Source organism: Aethalodelphis obliquidens, unplaced genomic scaffold, assembly GCF_003676395.1.
Source record: "Aethalodelphis obliquidens isolate GAN/ISIS:26980383/991018 unplaced genomic scaffold, ASM367639v1 scaffold38, whole genome shotgun sequence".
NCBI lineage: Eukaryota > Metazoa > Chordata > Mammalia > Artiodactyla > Delphinidae > Aethalodelphis > Aethalodelphis obliquidens.
This window is the reverse complement of record NW_020837982.1, coordinates 12,053,233-12,073,293: the sequence shown is the minus strand read 5'-3', so window position 1 is coordinate 12,073,293 and position 20,061 is coordinate 12,053,233. Positions and strand designations below refer to the sequence as shown.

At 47.9% G+C, this 20,061-nt stretch overlaps 1 protein-coding gene across 2 annotated transcripts in view; it reads left to right on the top strand.

The window, feature by feature from the left end:
* Nucleotides 1–20,061, top strand: part of STX8 (syntaxin 8) — a 235,795-nt gene that overhangs the window by 196,807 nt on the left and 18,927 nt on the right. The window contains exon 8 of one of the 2 annotated variants that reach the window (XM_027131052.1): nucleotides 10,909–11,158. The exons of the other annotated variant lie outside the window; for it this stretch is intronic. Coding sequence (XP_026986853.1) covers nucleotides 10,909–10,958 — 50 coding nt within the window. The 3' untranslated portion in view covers nucleotides 10,959–11,158. Of the gene's footprint in view, nucleotides 1–10,908; nucleotides 11,159–20,061 lie in introns of those variants that run through there. 2 annotated transcript variants of the gene reach the window in all.

Genomic DNA, 20,061 nt, shown 5'->3' with positions numbered 1-20,061 from the left:
AACCAAAGAAGGGTATTAGACATTTAAGTTTGTCATTCTTCAATACGAGTCAGGGAATAAGTTTGCCAAAATGAAAAGAGCAGAAAGAAGATGGAAAGGATCCAGTATGAAATTACAAGTAGACAAAAAAACTTGGGGGTTGGTTGGTGAAGAGCTTTAGCTACTGCACACCGTGGAGTTGGGGGGGTGGTGGATAACGTGGGTTTTAAACAAAGATATCTGTGGAATAGTAATAAGAACCTGAAGTTGGACAAAAGTTTCAAAGATGCTGGAGCTGACTTGAGCCGGACAGCACGTACTGATCACCCTAGCCAAAGGAGGGATAAAGAGATGGAGAGGAAATGTCAGTTCAAAAAGTGTTTGCCTGGGAAATAAATGCCGGTCAGAAAACCTGACATTTGTGATTTTGTTTTGCATTTACACACGGTGCTTTCTTGGGAAAGTAAACCCATGATTGAAAAGGAAAGCGGATGTGTAATACATGAAAATGCCTTTGTAAATACATGTCAGGTCTCATTTCTTTGGCTCTTGAAACCACTGGGGACTTTTCAACTCTGGAAATTTGTAAAAATAGGCAGGATAAATGTTTATCTTGTGCGGTTTATGTTCATACCGTGCCTGGGTTCAAAGTTCTCAACTAGATAACCACTTCAGGGTCTCTTCCTCTCCAGGTGTTGGCAAAGTAAAGGAGTTTACATTACATTCAGGGCAACAAAGAACCTGAAAGGAGGGCTTCTAGAAAGAGAAGTAACCCTGCTCCACTGACTGGAAGCAGAAGTAGTATAATCAGTGTTAAACAGCATTAAGAATGAATACAGAAACGCGCAGCCCCCCTCCTCTTCCCAAACCCTGGGGGGGGGTTCGCAGCTAAAACTCAGTTCCTCCGTTGTAAAGGAAGGGCAGATGTGGTAAGATTCCGCATTTCTGTGGAGCATATGTTTGGAATTAATCATGTAACCACATTTGCCCCGGCCTCAAGTTGGAGATCAGGAAAATGTGGACAACCCTGGTGAGATTCTGAATCCAGGAGAAACGGTCACGGGGCCTGTTCTGAAACGCACATCGGAGAAAGCCCTTCCCGGCCACCAGGCCACCTGAAGTCCCAGTGCAGATGTGAACGCAAGGTGGTCTCAGACAGTGAACCCCCAGGCCCAAGGGAAGTGACTTTCTTCAGCTAATGGGGAGCGAATGAAAGTAGGAGAGAGCTCGCAAAACACGGACCAGAGAAAAAACCAGGTGGGGAGGTGAGCCCATCTGGCTAATTGGTCACAGGCTGTAAATTCCCGGCAAGCATCTTTCTCTTAAGCCGCATCTGCCCTCGCTCCTGAGAAGGACCTGGATCTTCAGAGGAGTGGCAGAGAGATGTTTGCAGGGATGGGTGCTGTTGAGGCTTGGGGGGCTTTTTGGTTTTTTTAAGTTGATAAACAGAAGTATGTCTGCTCACAGAGAGGTACTTAGAAGGAAAAAATGGCAGGAGTGGGGCGGGGTGAGGGAGATGTCGGAAAGGCACTTAGGAAAAGCTGGGTCCGTTGCTCCACCCGCCTTTCCACGGCCAGATACTCTCCTGTGACCCTGGGTTCCAGGGCTGGCCCAGGGCCAAGGACAGAGCAGGAGGTTCCTCTCCTGCATCCAGCCGGTCCCCACACCCCTCCACTCACCCACAGACGCTCCTGTCAGCCATTTCAGCCTGAGCGGTCCACCCTCTTCTGCTCTAGAGCACAGGACTCCTCTGAGTTCATTCACGCTCAGATTGTGGGGACGGAAAGTGTTTTCCTAGTTCAGATGGGAGCAGAGTGAGAGAATGACCATGACATAAACCACAACCCTCTGGTGGTGGGATTTCGGGTACCCTGACCTGGGCCGAGAAGACAGCTGAGAGCAGAAAGGACTCTTTACTCATCAGCCTCTCCACGGTCGGGTGACCCTTCGCCCTGGCCTTGTTAGGGGAGTGAAGGTGGCTTTGTCGATAGGGATGCTGCTGAACATACACTGGGGTCCCAATGGTCCTTCCTTCGGAAGGTGTCTCTGATCACCTCCCTGCTAGTAGGCGTGGCTGAGTACCTTGCCCGGCACTGGAAGCCTTGCTCTGCGGGGCTGAGAAGTCACGTGTGCTGAAATCGAAAGGGTTTTCCTCTCTCACACACACACCGGCTGAGGAGGATGTTCCGAGCCTATTCCATTGCCTCCTTTAGTGCCGTTTATAGCTCTCAGCTTGCTTGGCATTTTAAGCAGCTGAAGAATCCCTCCGCTAAACTGGAGTGGCAGGTAGGGTGGCAGGCGTGAGATTCTGGTGCTCAGTTCTGCTGGTGAATTTCTCTACTGACAAGCGTATTGGAAGCAGTATTCACTTTGCCCCCCTTACGTCCAGGTATGTACTATCAGGCGGTATGAAAAATGATACAAGGTTTGAGCATCTCTGAATCAAGGGTAGAATTCCGGTAAGCGAGGCGCCCATAACCGAAGGAGAGCTGGCGCTGTGGAGGCTCTCTGTGTCCCGGGCACCTGGCTGCATGCTGCAGGAGTGCTTTGTCATTAAACCCTCACACCTACCCTGCATGACAGATACTGTTATTATCCCCCACTGACAAGCTAGGACAACTAGAAAATTCAGTGAGTGCTTAACAACTCGGGTATTTTTCTGTATATGTTATACTTCAGCAGAATTCGTGTTTAAAAAAAGGAGGCCATTTCAGCCCAGAGAAGTGAAGTAACTTTCCCAAGGTCGCCTAAGTGGTGTTTGCAGAAGCAGGGTTCAGCCCCCACATCTCACTTCAGAGTCCGCTCAGCCCCTACCCTCCACCACCCTTCACATTTCATTGTAGGTGGTAATCATGCCACCTGGTAAATAGTTCACGCAAATAACTGCTATCTGCCTGCTCTCACACAGCTAATCTTTTTTTCCCCCACAATTTATAATTTTTACTTACTGTCTTCCACAAGCGTACGCTCTTTTCCATAGTTACAATCACGGTGAACCTCACCATTTTTGGAACTTTCCACTCCCTTTTTGGATGAGGTTTTGAAGTAAGTCTCCTTTGGTTCTTAGAGACCACCATGCCCCTGGTCCTGTATACTTATTAACATCAGCACTTTCTGGAAGCCAAAGGTGCCTCCCTGAGGGCTGGTTTCTTTCCAGGCAATATTTTTTTCCCCTAAACTCTTCAGATTTGCCCCACTCAAAGTAGACTTCTCTCTGGGAAGGAGCGGGGCTGGTCTTAAAGCAGCAGGACCTCCCACCACTCACCCACCTACTCCAGCTCTCTCCACTCCTCCCGGGAGCACCCTCCTTAGAATCCTCTTATCTCCATCACAGAATCCCTCTCCTGCCTTCACTCTGGCATGGGTGGGACGGGGGTTTGCTCCAGATGAGGGGAAAGAGAGGTTAACACAGTTTAGCCCCGTAATCCACGCATCTTACTTGGTTGCTTTCCTTAGTCCCCCAAAGACAGCTAATCCTTCATTTGGTCATTTCTTCATTATCTAAGAAATGTCTCTTCTTTCAAGGGGTTCAGAGTCTAGTGGGGGCAGACAGACTTAAAAAAAAAATTAAGTCAATAAAATGTTACGGGTTCTAAGATGAAATCAATTTAGGTAGGGCGCACATCAAGGGGAGGAAGTGGCCAGGGTAGAGGAGCAAGACCTCACAGAAGAGGTAACTCTTGAGTGTTGAAAGGTGAATAAGTGCTGGCCGAGGGCCAGGGCGTGGCAAGGTCAAGGCTCCCTGTATCAGTCTGCTTGGGCTGCCATAACAAAACTCCACAGACTGGGTGGCTTAGACAACCAAAGTGTGTGGTCTCATGCTTCTGGAGACAGGAAGTCCAAGGTCAGGGTGCCAGCAGAGTTGGTGTTTGGTGAGGGCTCTCTTCTAGAGTTGCAGACAGCTGCCTTCCTGCTGTATCTTCATGTGGCCTGTCCTCTGTGAGCGAGCGGGGCGAGAGAGAGCAAAGTCCTCTTCTTCTAAGGACGTCAGCCCTATGAGATTAGGGCCCCACCCTATGACCTCATTGAACCCTAATTATCTTCTTAATTTGGCCCGATCTCCAAATGTGGTCACGTTGGGGGTTAGGGTTTCAACATGTGAACAAGGGTGTGTGACACAATTCAGCCCATACCACCACTACCCACACATTCCCTGGCCCCCCAGTTCCCCCTGAGCCCTCCTCACTGAGGTACCCCACATTCCCTCTATCCATGCCTTTTAGGAGTCCTTTCCCGTGCATCCTGCCTGCCCCAAGAAGTCTTTAAGGAGCAGTGCAGTGTTTCCAGTCTGCTCCTTGACGTCTGTTCTAAAGAGCATGAAACTGCTGAAACTCTTATTTACAAAACATTGGCCTTCAGATGTTCCGCCACCATCTGACCAGGATGGAGAAGCAGCGGCTGCCCTTCCACCCAGGAGTCCTCTCTTTCAGGGATCCTGTTCTATCTCTGGCTCTCCTGAGCCATAGGGCCCAGCAGAGAGTTTGCACGTAGCAAAAAACTGAGCTCTCCTCCCCTTTCTCCTGTCACACCCCTAGGCCCTCCAGTTGGAGTTCTGGGCCCTTGTTTCTTGTGTTATGTCAGCCCCTCACTCACAGTTCTTTGCTGGCCCTGGGGTCAGGTCAGTGAGCCATAGTGGCCAATAGCGCACTGCACTAGATGTCAGAAGACCAAACCCTGGTCCAGCTTGGCCACGTGATCTTCGTCTGTCAGACAAAAGACTTGCAACAAGAGGCTGTGACAAATTAAAGAGTTAAACATGACATCCTGGAGTGACCGCAGAGCTCAAAATGGATAATATAGGTGAAGTAGAAAGTGCAGTATTCATTTCAAAATAATCCTAATGTTTTATTTTTATAAGAACATTTTTGGGGTGGACTGTCGGAGCTTCTCACGTCTCCTGTCTCACTGCAGTTATATCGCGGGCTGCTGAGAATTCTCCGAAGCTGCCTCAGAACCGTAAACCATCCTTCTCCCATGCCCAGGTTTTCACGCTCTCGTTTTTGACAAGAGTCCCTGTAATTCCAGGCCTCCTGTGAAGGCTTCCTACGCTGAATAGAGAGTAGTGGACGCCTTCCCTGGGAGACGGTGCGACGTGGTGGTTATGGGTGAAGGTTCTGTGGTCTCTTCCTGGGTTTGACCTCAGCTCTGGGACCTTAGGTATTCCTGTATTCGGTTTCCTACCTGGAAACCGAGGATATTAATGATACCCTAATACTGGGAGATTTGTGGGGAATTAAATGAGTTAAACGTGTAGCCCTTGGAACAAGGCTTGTCATGTAACAGGTGCTGACTGTTCCTTGTTCTTTTCCCCCTTCTGTCCGGTAGACATGGAGGCCTGTGGCTACTGTCCCCCAGCGGTTATTTAGGGATTTGACTCAATCCAATAATGTTGGGGAATTGAATGTGAGTTTGCTTAACCCACCAGTACTCAACGTGAAAGCTATCAGACATTCGTGTTTGATTCCACTCTGTGTCGGATTACTTTCATCTGTCTTGAAAATAGTCTCCAAAGAGTCAGCTTGCTGGCCAAGGGTAAGGCCATGTGCTTGCGGAGAGGGGCGGGGGGGTGTGTGTGTGACCTTTGAATACCTAGCGGTGTCCGAGCATTTGGGGCATAGGAACTGAGGAGAGAATTCTGAAAAAAAAAAAAAAAAAAAAAAAGCCCGAGGGTGGCCAGCGAGGGGAAGCTTTGCTGGCTCAGAAGGAAATTCTGCCTCTTCCAGACCAGCTTGGGGTGAGTTAAACGTGATGATTTTGCAAGCCCTGGTCAGCTGAAGCCAGCAGTGAGAACTGTGCTCCCAAGGGGTTCAGTGGCCAAGTTAAGAAGTGGGGGGGATTCTTTTTGGCTGGGGATGGGAGGAAACTTCTTCCTGTAGGCCTCAGCCTAAAGCACGAAGAGCTTAGCCCTTCGCAGGTAGCTGGAGAAGCCTCTGAGTGCCTTCTCTTTATTGCGTCTGCTATGTGATTATCTTTCTGAAGTCTGTGTTGTGTTATGAAAGAGACAAGTTGAATAAACAGATTCTATTTTCGTCCGGAGCCACGGCTTGGGCAAGCGTTCTGAAATCTCTAAACCAGGATCCATCTCTGTCCTGCGCGCCTGTGCGTCTCTCTTCCGCCACACGGTGGTGACACACCTAAGCCACGGGGCAGGTCTCAAAGGCAGTTAACACGGAAGCCCCAGCACTGGGCACCGAGGGCGAGAGTGTGTCACTGACTGTCAAGATGCTTTTTGCTCTTACCCTTCTAAGATTCACGATCCGTGCCCAGTTATTTGTCTGATGTTCTCCTTTGACCCCGTAGCGGGATTGCCCAGTGGGCAGGGGCAGCCTCCACCCCCACCCCCGCTGGCCTGGTCCTGCAGCTCCTGGATTCACACTGCCTCTGCCCCCAGCTCTAAGGCCCGTTCCCGGATTCTGGTTCTGGTCTGCTCAGCTGGCAGCACCCAGCACTCAGGAACACGTAGACATGTGAGCAAAACAACCCTGCTTCCCCTGAGTTCAACTAAGGCAAGGCTGGAGGATTTCAAAAAGAACTCTTCCTTGGAGACAACAGCATAATATACACAACAGTTTAAAGAGGTGGATAAGTTCAGAGATTGGCCTGCAGACCAAGACTTGGGGATAAAATAGCAAAAGAGTGAGCAGTTAAGACCGGCTGGCAAGGCTCGCAGACGATCCAAAGCCTAATTTCTTCCCCACCTTGGAATCTAAGAATCTCGCAGAGCAAACTCGAACAAAGATAGCCCAGCTTCTGTCCCAGGATAGATTTTATGTGTAATTTGTAACCTCTGTTCCGAAGAAGATGTGGAGTGGCTTACGATAAAATGGTGTACGCAGCTGTGTGAAATCTCAAAGCTGCTAAAGAAGAAATTAAAAATGTGCAAATGTAGGCGAGAATATAAATAGGATATATCAGATTGATAAACAAAGACCATGTTGGAGCCTCAAATTTAGCACCAAGACCAGAATCCGGGGAAACCAACACAAAAAGGGAGACAGGATGTGTGACACATGGACGCCATCTAATAGAAAAGAAACAGACTTTTTCCAAGAAAGGCAAGCTTGCTCCTGGTACGGAATATTTATCACAGTAACTGGAGCATATAATTCAACCGTGACTTTACAGAACACACAGAAACTCTTCCATTCGGTTGATAACTTAGATCTGACGAAATCCTCACATCTTCCTGGAATTTGTTTCCATACCCATCACACCGTGTAGCATCTCCTTCTTGAGATCTCAGGTAAAGTGGGGAAACCCCCCGAACCTCCGCAGCAGAGGACCCTAGAGAGGGATGCCCAGGAAGAGTTAGCACAGCCTGACAAGGGTGTGTGTTCTGCACTGTTCCCCATCTCCCCTTTCCCAAATGGGAGCTTTCGGTAGACGGTCAAGGTGTTTATCTACAAGTATACGTTGGACGTATGGGAGGTGATTAATTACAAGTCACAATATGGAGAACTGTGTACGGCCTAGACTGAGAAGATGCCCGTCAACCAGAAATCCGGGACTCGTAGAGCAGAGCTTCCACGACTGCTCCTCTGTGCATGGTAGCAAGATGTGATTTGAGATTTTTCTCCCTTTGGGAAGGAATTGAATGCAGGTTGGGTTGCACTTGGGAGGCTCGTATTGTGACGTGTGTGGTGTTAGATTATTGTGATTTTAGAGATGTTTGTGGGTCTGTGCGCACAGGCACACGTGTGGTGGCTGAGCAGCCCAGGGGAGGCTGTCACGGACCTGTGTTCCTCTTCTCTCTCTCGCCCCCGATACCTGCTTATTCCATGTGGTCCACATGCCGGTGACACTCATCCCCGGTGCATCCGCACCTGCCCTCGATCCCCGTGCCAGGCCACAGTGGGAGGCATTTAACACAGACTCCGGCCTGGCGATGAGTCAAAATAACACCTAAGCGTAGTTTACAAAGACAAATAGTGGTACCGGGTGCATTTCACAGCAGGAAAGGGGACCCCCCATTGCCCGCCCTGCTGGCCTTCCCTCTCTTCTGAGGAAAGTACTTTCCGCTCTCTCACTTGTTTCTTGGGAATTTTACTTTCTTATTTCTAAACAATGTGCTTATACTAATATGACTTGAGTCGATGGCAGTGTCGGGTGTTATCTGTTAACTTCCTGCTGTGTAAGACCTTGCACTTACACTTTCCCTCTATGCGACCAATGGAGTCAAATCACAATGGTTAAGTCGTTACTCAGCATTTTCATCTTGACTCTGTCAATACTTTTAGCTGAGCCATGTAGCTTACTAGAATCAGATTTCCTTTCTCACACAGTAGTTTGTTCTTCCTAAACTTACTGTCATTTGTTTCCCTTTGCTTATCATAATTCTTGCCCTAACTTAGTTCAGAGCTAAGAAATTCCTGTGGGTATGGTGAAAAGCACATGAAATGCTCTGTCTTTATAATGTTTTCCTTGGGGGTCGGCCCTCCTGAAGCCCTCCTGGAGCTGAAAAATATCTTTATCCTACTTGCAGTGGAGTGATTGCATATATAGAATTTTAGGTTGGAAACAATTTGTGATCAGAATTTTGAAGGCATTTTTCATCGTCTTCTAGCTTTCCTTGTTGATATTGAGAAGTCCAGTGCCATTTTGATTCCCGAACTTTTTTATCTGTCCTGCTTTGCTTTTGAGAGAGCTTCCCTTCAGCTTCAATAGTCTAAATTTCAAAAGAGAAACCATCTAGTAACTTCTCCCCTCACCCTACACTATTGTGTTGGGTACTTTGTAGACCCTTCAGTCTGGAATTCATTTCCTTCAGTTCTGGGCATTTTTCCTTACATTAAAGCTTTGATAATTACCCCCTCTGTTTTCTCTCTTCTTTTCTTATGGTACATTCCTTAGTTGGAAATTGGACTTTCTGGTTTAGTCCTCTCACTTCCTTATTATTTTCTCTCCTGTTTTTCCTCTGTCTTTTTGTTCATTTGGGGGACATTTCTTCAGTTGCATCTTCAAATCCTCCCATTGATTTTCTTTATTGCTGCTGTCTTATTTTTAAACTCTCAAGTTTTCTGATTTTTTTTTTTGTTTTTTTTTCTGGTACGCGGGCCTCTCACTGTTGTGGCCTCTCCCACTGCGGAGCACAGGCTCCGGACGCGCAGGCTCAGCGGCCATGGCTCACGGGCCCAGCCGCTCTGCGGCATGTGGGATCTTCCCGGACCGGGACACGAACCCGTGTCCCCTGCATCGGCAGGCGGCCTCTCAACCACTGCGCCACCAGGGAAGCCCAAGTTTTCTGATTTTTAAAAGTTATTCTGGGGACTTCTCTCGTGGCGCAGTGGTTAAGAATCAGCCTGCCAGTGCAGGGGAAATGGGTTCGAGCCCTGGTCCGGGAAGATCCCACATGCTGCAGAGCAACTAAGCCTGTGCGCCACAACGACTGAGCCCACATGCCACAACTACTGAAGCCTGCACACCTAGAGCCCATGCTCCGCAGCAAGAGAAGCCACCGCAATGAGAAGCCCGTGCACCGCAATGAAGAGTAGCCCCCGCTCGCCACAACTAGAGAAAGCCAGTGCACAGCAACAAAGACCCAATGCACCCAAAAATAAATGTTAAAAAAAAAAGTTATTCTGTTCTAGTTTTATAGATACAAAACATTTTATATCTCTGAGCATATTAGTGTTTCTTTGAAGTTTTCTTGTTTGCATTGTATCTTTTTGCTGAATTCTTTTTTTTGTGGGGGGGGGGTATGATTGGGGGGGTTTCTTCTTTTTGGTCAAATATCCAGTGATGCTTGGCTACCCATTAATTTTTTAAGAATGAAGCACTAAGGAGACATCTGAAAGTTTTATACGCATGGGTAGGATGTGTTGAGTTGTAGGTTTCACAAGCGATTATCAGACAGGAAGGACCTAGTCATTTTATTGGGGGCCCCAAATGCTAGTGTCTGTAGGCCTTTTCTCTTTGGTTAGTCCCTTTCTGCTGAGAAGGGGTCCTGTGGTCTCCTGCCTGGAGAATAGAGGCGTAGCTGCTAGCATTTGGGAGCCTAATGCAGGAGGGGGCAGCAAACTCACCATCCCATGTGAAAATGTGTATTTGGTCTCCTATTTTCAGCCTCTCACCTTATCCCTTCCTAATTCTGCACCTGTTGCCCCATGTTCAGAACTCCTCTGGTCCCATTCCTCCACTGACCCTCTTTCCTGAGAAGACAGTGCACAGGTAGCGTGGCTGGTTGTGTGGGGCAATGGAGGAGGTCTGAGGTGTAATTGGTCCTCGTGTAGTCTTTAAGCAGCCCCCCTGTTTTTGGCTCTGCTTTCAGAAGTACCTGGTGCCTCCCATCCCTGAGCCTTGCCAAAGATCTGGCCCAACAGCCAAAGCCCTCTTGGATTCCCCCCCCGCAGTTTGTTTGTTTCAGCACCTACCCTCACTCATCCATCATTTACCCCTGTGCTTTCTGTCTTCCAACACTGTATTGATACGTCTGTTTGGATATCATTTTCTCCCCTAGTCTTTTGGGTTATGGGTTTATACCATTTGTCCCCCTCGAGGTGGAGTCGGGGAAGGGGCAGAGGTAACCACGGGTGTTTGATTTGCTGTGTTTAACGGAACCAGCATGTCGCATAATCGCACCCTACAGTCTTCATTACAGCCCTGAGGTCGATAGTGTTATTCCCATAAGGCAGATAGGGAACCAGGAACCCCCAGAGGCGAAGGCCCTTTGTCACGGTCACTTAGCTAGTCAGTAGCCGAGCAGAGATTTCAACCCAGGTGAGCCTCTGAACCTCACACTCCTCCGCCCACATCACACTTCTTCTGATTCTCCAGGATTGCTCGGGGATTCCTTCTTAGCACACTGAACAATACTCATCAGGACTGCATACCGCGCACAATCCCAAGGGACAATGTAGTTCGGTTAACGGGGCTTTTTTTTCCTCCTTCCCTTTGTTCCCCGAAGCAATTATTTCTTTATTTCATTTAAAGACTCGGCCTCCACAGCTGCTGCGGACAGCTTAGAGTTGTCTGAAGGTTGAAGACAAGAACCAAGCCGCGAGCTTACGAGCCATCAAACTTGAAAGATGTATTGAGGTGAAATACTGCTGCAAAGCCTCCCCACCAAACCTTTTTTTTTTTTAAGTGCTTTTTTTTTCTTTCCAAAATGAAAAAGAACCATTTGTACTATACATGCATTAAAAAACCCTGCAGCTCACGCACATAAAAATCTTCAGCTCTGGCGCTGTTCAAGACAAGATTGTTTTGGTAACTGCCCACCCCACCCCAATAGAGCAAACAGTATAGTCTTCCGAAGCCAAAGTAATTGCGTGTCGTACACTGGTATTTAGAGTCAAAGATCAGTATATGTGTGTGGGCCCAAACACCCCTTCCTTCTCTCCTTCGGAGAAGAATCCTGTGCTAACGGTTAAATAACTTTGTTTTCATACCGAATATTTAAGTTGCAGATGTGAGCCACACGGGCAGAGGTTTGAAATCAAGACAGCTGAACTGCCAAAGGTACTTTTGGAGTTCACGTTCAGCCGTTTGGATGAAACATAAACTGACTTCACGGGGAAGCATTCAAGTGGAGTTTTTCATCCCACGTATGATCTTGCCCTATTTATTTATTGACTTTTACTTCCAAGCCTTACCTGGGTCTGGCATTTCCCTTGGCACCCTCAAAGAGGTCCGGATCGTTATTGGCCCGTGTGAAGCACGGTGATGCGGGGATTACAGAAGAAGTTGGTTGCAACTTTTCAGTAGTGAGCACGTTAGTCACTTTTGAAGGGAAAATGTGAAGGTATTGTTTGTGTTTAAAGTGTTTGTTTTTCTAAGCACAAATCCCTTAGCAACTGTACGTGAAGACAGGTTTATTTCGGCAGAATTTGTGGTAAACAAGGGTGTTCGTTTATGACCAGGCGATGGTACGTGGAATGGTCTCGTTTGCAATTCACAGGCGTGGTATAACCAGGCCACGACCTTCCTGAGAGAGAGTTTGCCACTGTGTGTTTCCCTAAGGTGATTCCTGCTGCAGAGTGCCAGAGGTACACAGGTAGGCGTCCTCGCTCTGCCTCATCTAGGGACAGGCGGGCACCCTGTGGTCCAGAGTGCTTTGGGCTGAACCTTGGGTCCTGGAGGCAGGCCTTTGAGAAATGGCCCATCGGGGTAGATCAGGAGCCTCAGGAAGCAGCCTGGGCCCGGGGAGACCGAGATGTCCCCGATATCCCCCTTTGAATCGTTACTTTGGTGTCTCCTGATTCTGGTTGTTTTTTATGTTCATCCAGAGTCAAGTTTGGCAACTTATTAGCAACCAGAGAGATGTTTCTGTTGACCAGATGTTGCCTGAGGTGCTCATTAAAAATGCAGATTTCTGAGTCCAACCCCATGCTTTCCTGAACCTGGCTGGCTCTCCAGATCCTGGGGCCTGGGAACCTGCTTATCCCTCCCAGCTCCAACGACCTCCACCCAGGTTCTTAGGCAAATCCTATTATCCAGGGCCATATTTTCCAATTTTCCTTGATAAGGGTCACATGATGCTCTTACTAAAAATACAAGTTCCTGGGCCCCATCCCGGAACCACTGAATCAGGATCGCCAGAGGGGTGGGGCCTGGGAAGCAGGGAGAACGGAACCTAGTATTCCAGAAAACTTCAAATCCTAAGGCCAAAGTTGCCTGCTGGAAACCATCAGAGGGAAGAAACCAAGCCCCATCCGTGCCTTTGAAAGACTTTGCATCTGTTAATTAAAACATAAAACCAGCATGGGGAATTCCCTGGCGGTCCAGTGGTTAGGACTCGGTACTTTCAGTGCCAGGTCCGGGTTCAGTCCCTGGTTGGGAAACTAAGACCCTGCAAGCCGTGCAATGCAGGAAAAAAAAAAAAATTCAAAACAAAACCAGCGAAAGACTGAGGACGACCCAGGGTCTTTGGGCCCCAGGCAAGTCACATCGGAAATTTTCATAAGTTACTTTTACCTGTCCCATTTCTAAGAACTTCTGAAGCTTTCTAATTCCGCTAAGTTGAAGTCAGGATCTAAAATCAGTCCTTATTCTCCTGGTTAAAAGATTAGGGGCAACTTTAAATTTCTTTTCTTTTCACGAATTATTTCAAAAAGTATGTTTCGTTTGCTATGATTCTTCAAAAGCAAGCATCGCTTTTTATGCTTTTAAAGGAAAAAAATTTTTCTACACCTGTCGTCTCTCGTATCTTCTGATGTCTTCGACTTCATCAATATGTAAACCGTGAGCTTCTAAGTTTATTTTCTTTAGCTAATACTATCACAGTTAACCTTTTTTTTTTTTTGTGAGACCTCTGACATGTGGTTGATTATTGGTTTCTTAATTTGAAGATTTATGGGTGGCAAAATGCTGATTTTTCTTTTAAAAGAATGTAAACCTGAGAGACAAAACACAGAATTGTATATACCTGAAAAGAGATGTCCAGATCCCCTGTATCCTGCCGAGGAAATTTCATTGCATAAATGGGTTACTGTTAGTTGATGGAAAAACTAAGTTAACTGGAATCCCCAGTTCACCAATCGTGCCAGTTAACTGAGGTATTAGTGTCCTGTTTAAACTCTCAGAGCTATTAAATTAAATGGTCATGACACGAAACCTCAGAAAAGTCTTATTGTTGTCTAGAAAGATTGTGTACAGGTGTTACTAGCCTGCTTTAGAATAAAAAAGGCTTCAGTATTCTCAAAAATCATTTCCTCTCCTGAGGAAATGCACCATAGTAAAATAGCCTTCTCCAGTGCGGTAATTGCTGGCTTTCCGCTTCAAAAGAAAAATCCTTGAATGTTATTCAGGTTGCAGTTTCCATCAGACTTTTCTGAATAGATGATAATAATTTTGTGTTGGATTAATAAAATAATTCCAGAAAATAAAAGGAACCGTAACCCCTACAGACAGAAGTTGTGGGAAACATCTAGTTGCTTAAGAACATCGTTTTTAATTTTATAAGATGAGTACAGTTGAAGCTTAGGAAGTGAAAAGCGTATATTCTATCCATTATAAAAGCTCTACATTTGAAGCTGGTCTGGTGAATACTTTTCTTGCGTTTACACTTTTAACACCATGAAATGAAAACTCTGAGAATTCTGTTTCAAACACAGAAGGTTGACTATTGATCGAAAGGAAAAAACCTCCTTCAGTTAAGAAAAGTCATTTCTCTTTATCCACAACTTGTTGTCAGAGTAAAAGATATTATTTGATGGCAGCGGGTTTAGAAGTTACTACAGGCAGTCACGTGAGCTTCATAAAATACATTCTCTCAGATGCTTATCACCCGGGGTCACGTTCCATTTGGGGGTCTGACTGTGCACCCCTTTTTCCCTATTGAGGATACCTGTCTGATTTCCTGGACTACCTTATCCCCTGACACCCCTAAGTAGTTTCTACATCAAGCACCTAAGCTCTCTTGCTTCAGCCTGTGCTGGTTGGTGTCTTAGACATCCCTTAGGAACATGCAGTTCTTTATTTGGGTAAAGAAAGACAGATTCATCTCTATAAAGCTACTTTCTCATTTCATGTATTCAAATCTGCATTTCCTCTCCGAATCTCTCGTTTACCTGGGTAGGCTGCCATAGGTGAGCCAGGGGATCTCAGCTCTGCTCTTCTTGGCCAGAGAAGTTGGCCAGAGGCATGTGGAATAGAGAAAACAGCTTTCCTCTGGCTGACCTTTCTTCCTTTTTTTTTTTTTATAAATTTATTTTATTTTTGGCTGCATTGCTGCATGCGGGCTTTCTCTAGTTGCGGCGAGCGGGGGCTACTCTTCGTTGCAGTGCGCAGGCTTCTCATTGCGGTGGCTTCTCTTGTTGCGGAGCACGGGCTCTAGGCATGCGGGCTTCAGTAGTTGTGGCTCGCAGGCTCTAGAGCACAGGCTCAGTAGTTGTGGCGCACGGGCTTAGTTGCTCGTGGCATGTGGGATGTTCCCGGACCAGGGTTCGAACCCATGTACCCTGCATTGGCAGGCGGATTCTTAACCACTGCCCCACCGGCTAAGCCCCCGGCTGAACTTTCTTCACACTCTGATCAACAGCTAAGTCTAAGGATCAGGGAAATGTGGTGGATCGTTACGTTAATAAAACAGACACCTGGAGACACTTTCATTAATTTAAAAAAAGGATAGGGCTTCCCTGGTGGCGCAGTGGTTGAGAGTCCGCCTGCCGATGCAGGGGACACGGGTTCGTGCCCCGGTCCGGGAAGATCCCACATGCCGCGGAGCGGCTGGGCCCGTGAGCCATGGCCGCTGAGCCTGCGCATCCGGAGCCTGTGCTCCGCAACGGGAGAGGCCACAGCAGTGAAAGGCCCGCGTACCGCAGAAGAAAAAAAAAAAAAAGGATAGCTTCCAATTACATGCCTTCCTGTTGAAAACTTTCTTACCAGGCTTTAAAACAATGTAATGTTTGAAGGAATGTAATGGAATGAATGTGCGTAGCCTAGGATGTCAAAGAGGAGGAATTACAGTGAGAAAATATCAAGTACCAACCGAAATATTCTTAAATGTACAAAAACGTACAATAAATGTGTGGGAGTCTTGGGGTAGAGGGGAGAAAAGGGGGAAGCAGTGTGGGGCTTAGTTTCTGATGCGAGTGTGGGCAGGACCCCAGAGAGGGCTTTGCCAGGGGAAGGGGGTGGAGCTCTACCAGCCATCTATGCGAGACCCATACCTGAGCCTTTTTACCACTGTTAAAATCGCTCCAACAGACTGTCTGCTTCATATTTGCCAGCCTTAAAGTAGATTGTCGGTCCGCCTCCAAACGCCCCACCAAAATAGGGAATTTCCCCATTACTGGCGAGTCCAACAGACAAGTTTTATATAATCCCAGTGGAAGAAAAGCAAATATTATGCTGTCAAAACTTGCTTGAAATAATACCCAAGATGTCCAGAACCAGGCTCGTGGTCTTCTCCAGCCCTGCGCTTCTTTCTCTGTTTTCTAATTTGATGAGCAAGACCACCAAGTGCTCAGCTGCTCCAGCCAAATCCTCAGGAGTCGTGGCTGGCTCTTCCCTCCCGCCCCCCTGCATCCAATCTGATGCCCGGCCCTGTCGATTCTGCCTCCTGAGCGTCTGTGGAAAAGCCGTGCACGTTTCCTGCAGATACCTGCCATCCTCTGGGTCCCTCCTGTTGTTTCCTGACCCATCTCCCCGTCTCCCTCCCAACCTACCCTTCACACACTGAAGCCAGGACGCGCTTTGGAAACATGGGAACTTGCTTTTCCCAACCACCACTTCTCTCGAAGGAAACCTTTCAGAGACTCTCTCCATTGCCCGGATTCCTCGTGACGACACTCAGGGCCCTCTGTGACCCACTGTTCCCTCATCTCCTGCACGTGCGTGAGCACGCGCACGCACACACACACACACACAGCTCTGCAGCAGCAGATGTCGGGTGATGATGGTTTGTGCCTCCACACCGATTGCCTTAGACATGTTTCTTCACCTGTCTAAGCCCTGGTTTCCTTACCTGCAAATCAGGGATGGTCCTGGTGGCCTCGCAGTAATCTGGCAGATTCCTGAAGCGTCTGTCGCTGTTTTTATTGTAACTGAATTAAATGTTTGTATTGGTTTGGAGAGAGGGGCCATGCACACGGCATGGGATCTTCCCATCCAGGCATACGCTTGTGGCTCCTTTATTCGAATATTCCTTTCACGTCCCCTCAATGTTACGGCATTTTCAAGAGAGCAGTCCTGTCCATTTTTACGAATTTCTTTGTCCTCTGTTTATTAGCTTAGTTATTAACCAGCTTTCTTCATTGTGTTTTCTGACTGACTGACTGGCTCATTACGAAAGGGTTGGTGTCAGTCTCTTTGTTAACTGGCCTCGTTCCTTTAGTTCATATAGGTTTTCTGTTGGCTGTTGAGTAATTTGCAGGTTAGGCGTCCTCCTTTTCTGCAGGTGATCATTTTGTCTCCTTTAGTTCTTGAAGGGAAATCAAGGAACATGTGCGGTTAGGCTTTGAATTCACGGTTAAGAGGAGGGTTGACTTGGGCAGCAAAGGGCGACTGTTGACCCTGGGTATTTCCGGAGCGGGGGAGACAGCAAGGCATCCGCGGCAGGCTAGTCTTTGGTTTTTTTTTTCCGCTGCACCACACGGCTTGCGGCATCTTAGCTCCCTGACCAGGGATCGAACCCCGGGCCCTCAGCAGTGAGAACGCAGAATCCTAACCACTGGACTGCCAGGGAAGTCCCACGGTAGGTTAGTCTTGAACCGGGCAACTGGCTGTGGAAGCAGAGAAGATGGTGTGGAAGTTGTGTTGTTGGTATTCTTAGGTCTTTCTGTACTTCTGTACAGTCTTAACCTTATTGCAGACCTTTTACCATGACCATTGGACAGTCAAACCTGGGTTCGTGCCCAAGGCCCAACACCCAGGAACCTTGAAGCCTTAGATACATTGCTTCACCTTTCCGAGCTTCGGGTTCTGTCACCGTCAGCATTGTCGTCACGATAATAATATCAGTTTACAGGGTTGTTACGGGGCTTTGCGTGTTGTACAGAAGACGGTGAGCAGGGTGCCTGGCACACGGTAGACCCTCAGCCGACGCTCTCCGTGGCTGCTGCCACCCCGTCCTCATCAGATCGAGGCAGAGCCAGACTTCCCCTCTGGTCCCCCTTCTCCGGCCCTCGTCTGAGAAGTCCCTAAACCCGGAGTCCCCTTCCCCGTCCCCACCCGTCCTAACCCCCTCCTGCGGCTGCTGCCCTGCCCTCACCTCCCAGGATCTTTCCTCTCTCAGCCTCCCTCTGGCCTCTCACCCTGTAACCATCGCTGCCTTGCCGACCAAGACCATCTTCTGAGCTCCAGGTCCAGCTGCTTATTTGGTATCTCAGTTCAAACCGCTCTGCAGTGTATCGAACCGACCCCGCCCCCAGTTTCCTCTGTCTCAGTAAACGATACCACTGACCCAGTTATTCAAGTAGAAATCTTGTTTCCTCTCCTTGTGCCACCCCAGCCCCCTTTCTCATCAACAAGGAAGCCCTGATAATCCTGTTCTAAAGTATATCTCCGACCCCTCCACCTCCACTGCCGCCACCCCATTCCCCCTCACCGTATTGCCTGGGTGCCGTGCTAGTTCTCTCGAAAAGGACGTGTTGGCTTTACTTGTCCCTGGAGACTGGACCCTCCCGTCCAGTCTCCACCCAGTGGTGTAAATGTCTGTGTAACGTAAATGACATATCACTGCTCCCTGCTTAAACCCATCAGTGGTTCTCCTATAAAATCCAGCTCCTTGCCGTGACCCCCAAGGCCCTACAGAACTTAGCTCTTGGTTCCGTCACTCAACTCATCTTGACTCCTCTCCTTCTCATTGGCCAGCCTAGCTACTGCGGCTCTCTTTCCACTCTGTGACATCCCCAAGTGCTCTGTGCTCACTGCTCTCTCCAACTGGAATGGTCTTTGCCCAATTTTTAAGACTGAATCCATAACTTTTAGGTCACCAGAAGGAGGCGCTGCAGTAAAGCAGTTCTGATCCTAGCACCTTGTTTGTTTCCTTAGCACTTATCCATGGTTTGTAATTGTCTCATTGTGTGATCACTTCGATCTGTCTCCTCCATTAGCACGTAAGTTCCGCGGCGCGAGGTATCACATCTGTCTTGACCGTTGTTGTATTCCCAGCATCTGACGTGGTATCCGGTACAGTGTAGGTTCGTGATGGAGGGAGGACGACTGGCTTCTCCTGTCTTTGCTCAGCAGAGACCCGGTCATGAGCCACGTTAAGTCCTGCCCTCGCTGGCCTGCAGCAGCTCTTCCTTCTCTCCAGAAAGCTCCATGATTTCTCGTTTGAGAAATAGTGGTTAGGGATATTCTCCAGAGTGACAAGGAAGTTAACCAGAAAAGAGTGTGCTCTTTATTCACCTTAAGTCACGAAGACTTTAGTCCTGATTATACCCGCAGACCCTGAGAACCTGGATTTGAAATGGGGGTGGATGTTAAAAGGTGACTCTGATGAAAACCAGTTTTGTTCATGTCTTAGATATCTCACTGATGGCCTAAAAAGTCTAATTTCAAAAGGGACAGAAAGCCTTCCAGCCATCTTGTTGGTGACCCAGAATGTTTCAGCTAGAAATGTATTCCTTTAGTCAAACTCCGTCCTTTGTTTAAAGTGCATATATCTTTAGCATGAGACATCAGTAATTCAAACTTATGTTCTTTGGGAGATCTTTTGGTTGGGGGAAAAAAACAGAATCACTGACATTATCACAATAATAAATCCAGGTGAGTTTATCATAAGGACCTGGGTTACTATTGTTAGGAAGAAAGGCAGACCTGGGGAGCCTGTATTGCTCCTGATTTCCTAGTGTAGCTCCAGAGAAGAGAACCTGTTTCCCAACTCGGCTTCATGTGCTGGGCTAAAATGGGTTAGGGGCTGCTGGCCAGCCGGCGAGTTGGCCGACCTCTCTGTATGCCCATGCCACCGTGGTTTGATGTGTGGGAGCATGGGGTATACACAGCTGACTTGGGCTACCCTTCCACCAGAGCTTTGGTCTAAACAGATCCTATTTGAAGGGGCTCTAGGCACACCAGGAAACTTGTCTGGTAAATCCACAATAAAAGAAAAAGTGAATGTTTATCGTGCACTTACTGTGTTGCAGATACTCTTCCCAGGGCGTTATATATACTACTCTGAATCTCATTTTACGGGTGAGGCCCAGACAGGTTAAGTAGCTTGCCCATAATCACACAGATGGGAAGTGGAGTGGCCAGGATTTGAACCCAAGCAGTGTGGCTCTAAAGACGCGGGCTTAACTGTCCTTCCGTGTCACTGACACTGTGGGTAGATACCAGGAGATATGGGGCACATAAATGGGGAAGGGTGGGCAAGGCAGAATGACCAGGGAGAGGGCACTGAAGGAGGAGGCCTGGTGATGCCGTGGTTAAGAATCCACCTACCAGTGCAGGGGACACGGGTTCAATCCCTGGTCCAGGAAGATCCCACATGCCATGGAGCAACTAAACCCGTGCTCCACAACTACTGAGCCTGTGTGCCACAACTACGGAAGCCCGTGCATCTAGAGCCCGTGCTCCACAACAAGAGAAGCCACTGCAACAAGAATCCTGTGTACCTCAATGAAGACCCAACACAGCCAAAAATAAGTAAATGAAAAATAAATAAATTTATTTTAAAAAAGGAGTAGACAGAGGGTA